Source organism: Eimeria tenella, genomic scaffold, assembly GCF_000499545.2.
Source record: "Eimeria tenella Houghton genomic scaffold, Eth_scaff38, whole genome shotgun sequence".
Taxonomy (NCBI): Eukaryota; Apicomplexa; class Conoidasida; order Eucoccidiorida; family Eimeriidae; genus Eimeria; species Eimeria tenella.
Window position 1 is genome coordinate 14,479 of NW_013543302.1, and position 3,240 is coordinate 17,718.

Below are 3,240 nucleotides of genomic sequence, written 5' to 3' on the forward strand. Positions count from 1 at the left end.
GCTGCTGCTGCTGCTGCAGCACAGAGGGGGTTGCTGCTGCTGCTGCACGTTTGCTGCGGTTCTGGTTGATCAGCAGCAGCGTGGCCGGTGGGTTGTGCCTGGGGTTTAGGGTTTAGGGTTTAGGGTTTGGAGTCGAATTTGCTGCTGCGGTGTTTGGCTCAGGTTTTACGAGACAGTGCGGGGACTTGATGAAGTGAAGAACTTGAATATGCTGCATGTGAAGTTGGTTTTTGAGTCTTTAAAAAACGCGGACACCAAACCTGCTGCTGCTGCTGCTGCTGCTGCTGCAGCAGACGGGAAGCAGCGCAGCAGCCGCAGCAGCAGAACAGACCCGGACGCAGGCGCCTACCGCAGCAGCAAACACGACGACGCCACCAGCAGCAGCAGCAGCAGCAGCAGCAGCGCGAACCACCACGGCTCTCACAGAGATAGAGAAAGAGAAAGGGAAAGAGAAAGAGAAAAAGAAAGAGAAAGAGAAAAAGAAAGAGAAAGAGAAAAAGAAAGAGAAAGAGAAAGAGAAAAAGAAAAAGAAAGAGAAAGAGAAAGAGAAAAAGAAAGAGAAAGAAAAATCCCAAGAACTCACAACGACCGCAGCGTGAGCCACGCCCGCGAGCTGCAGCGGGAGGCTGAGGCGGAGCAGCAGCAGCAGCAGCAGCAGCAGCGGAAGAAGCGGAGCGCCGAGGAGGACAGGCGGAGGCGCTGAGGCCGAGAGCAGCAGCAGCTGCAGCAGCAGCAGCAGCTGCAGCGGAGCCGCTGCTGCTGCTGCTGCTGCTTCTTTTATTGTTATTTATTGCTCTTCATTTGACAGCAGCAATTAGTTTGGGCACTTCAGCTGGCCGCGCAGTTAGCAGCAAAAGAGCCGCAAGAAGTGACTGACACGCGTTGAGGTCGTTTGCAGCAGCAGCAGCAGCAGCTGCTGCAGCAGCAGCAGCAGCTGCTGCTGCTGCAGGTCTTGCAGCCGAAGCGTCGCTGCATGCACAACGCATTGCCTGTGCCTCCAGAAGTGCATGCGAAGGCACAATTGGGGAGGAAGTCCATTAAAATGGGAACTTTGGAGTTTAATTGAATAAATTTACTTGAAATATTCATTTGTTTATTTATTTATTCAATTCCGCCATTTTGCATGCATTTGGCCGCGGGCCGGTCTGCGGGGCCTGCGGAGGCGAGGCCCCTCGGGTGTATGTACAGCTGCTTCCGAAAGATCCGAACCTTTTCGCAGAGTTTGTGGGATTTGTTGGAAGTCATTTTCATTTATTTACTTCTTTTGTTCTGCTTCTTAGCTCGCCATTTGTTCCTTTCTTTTATTGTTCTTAGCTCGCCACTCAGTGCGGGACTTGCTGCTGCTGCTTAGCGCTTTATTTGGGCCTTTAGCAACTTCTCTAGCTGAAGTTTGCTGCTGTCCAACGCCCAGCAGCAGCAGCAGCAGGTGCTGCTGCTGCTGCTGCTGCTGCTGCTCTTCGGCAGCAGCAGCTGTCCAACACTTGCAGACCCCTCACCCCCATTTCCCTGGTCCCTCCTGGCGCACAGAGGCAGTCCAGCTGCTGCTGGAGCTGGCTGCTGCTGCTGCTGCAGCAGGCAGACATCGCTGCTGCATCAGCCGGTGCTGCCTGTACACTGTAGTAGACTGAAGCAGTGCAGCAAATAACAAGCTCCTTTGCTGCTGCTGCTGCTGTCTAGAGCCTCCTCTTGAAGGGCTAGAGGCTGTGTTAATCGGAGTGAATAAATAAAACATAAAAAGTATTTATTTAAAAGTAAAATGCTCTTCAGCAAATGGACTTCGAGTGGTCACCCCGCTGCTTCCCAGTGGTCAGTTCTGCTGCAGCAGAGAGCCGCCGCTGCAGCAGCTCGCTGGCGGAGGTGAAGTTCTCGTTTATTAAATGAATTCTTTTCGCATTTTAATTCATTTAAATGTTTAATTTAATTTTACAATTAAATTAAAAAGAGAATAAATGCTAGCGGGCTCTTTTATTCCTTCTCCGGTCACCTCCTGAACAGCAAGCAGCCCCAGCGTGCTGCATGCAGCAGCAGCAGCAGCAGCAGCAGCAGCAATTGCTGCTGGCTGTCGCCTTCCTTTCCTTTGACTTCTTTTTATTTGTGGCGAATTTATTAAAAGCTTTTCTGCAGCAGCAGCAGCAGCAGCAGCAGCAGCAGTTTGTTGCGGCTGCTTCTCCTTTTCGCGTTGCGCCCATCCTTTTGCAGCTTTCCGCGCTTTCTGTGCAAATCCTTTTCTGCTTTTCCCTTTCCTTTTATTTTCTTCTATTTTTATTTGCTTTTATTTATTTTTGTTTATTTTTATTTGTTTTATTTGTTTTTATTTATTATCGCAGCTTAATTGCCTCAACACCCCCAGGGGGGCCTCGGCCGCTGGGGCTGCGCCGCTGTGAGGGCCGCAGCCTCGCTGGCTGGCCCGTGGCTTTCAGTGGCCGGCGCTGCAGCAAAACAGCAGCAGCAGCTGCAGCAGCAGCAGCGGGTGTCTTCGCTCGGGGCAGCGCCGCGCAGATAGGCTTGCTCAGGGAGCTCGAAGGGCGACAGTAGCAGCAGCAGCTGCTGCAGCACCACCAGCGCCAACAGCAGCAGAAGCAACAGCAACGACAGCAGCAACAGATACAACAGCAGCGGCACCTGTAACAACTGCAGCAGCAGCACCAGCTGCAGCAGCAACAGCAACAGCAGCAGTAGCAACTGCAGCAGCAACACCACCTGCAACGGCACCGGCAGCAGCAGCCTTAACAACTGCAGCGGAAGCACCAGCAGCAGCAGCAGCAGCAGCAGCAGCAGCAAGTTGAAAATGTCTGCTGCTGACGTGCACAGCATTTTGTACAGAGGGGAAGATCCTCTGAAGAAGAAATTTGTCCCCAAAAATGAACAGAAGACCCACGTGCCCAGGCACTGGCCCGGCAAGGTGAGGCAGCAAACTCAGCAGCAGCAGCAGCAGCAGCAGCAGCAGCAGTGGTAGCGGCAGCAGCAGGAGCAGTGCTGCATGCGCCGGTGCTGCTGCTGCTGCTGCTGGTGCTGTGTCTATCTCTCAGCTTCTTGTTGCTGCCGCTTTTTATTCCTTTTTCCTCTTTTCAAGTTTTCAACTGTTTGCTTCTTCACTTTATGTGTTTATATACAGAAATTAATCAAAAGTTATATAACTAAATGTACATTTATTATTTAAATCCTATTCTTTATTTTCGTCCGTTGCTGCTGCCGCTGCTGCTGCCGCTGCGCTGCTGCTGCTGCTGCTGCTGCTGCTGC

At 52.0% G+C, this 3,240-nt stretch overlaps 2 protein-coding genes across 2 annotated transcripts in view; both read left to right on the plus strand.

Moving 5' to 3' along the window:
• ETH_00014620 (formin binding protein, putative) overlaps window positions 1-703 on the plus strand; it is a gene marked incomplete at both ends in the record, with an annotated part of 4,979 nt that extends 4,276 nt beyond the window's left edge. Inside the window, one exon of the mRNA XM_013376593.1 lies at window positions 163-703. Within this exon, the coding sequence (XP_013232047.1) occupies window positions 163-703 (541 nt within the window). The remainder of the gene's footprint in view (window positions 1-162) is intronic.
• Window positions 704-2,788: 2,085 nt separating this feature from the next.
• Window positions 2,789-3,240, plus strand: part of ETH_00014625 (Microfibrillar-associated protein 1, putative) — a gene marked incomplete at both ends in the record, with an annotated part of 2,949 nt that continues 2,497 nt past the window's right edge. The window contains one exon of the mRNA XM_013376594.1: window positions 2,789-2,902. Within this exon, the coding sequence (XP_013232048.1) occupies window positions 2,789-2,902 (114 nt within the window). The remainder of the gene's footprint in view (window positions 2,903-3,240) is intronic.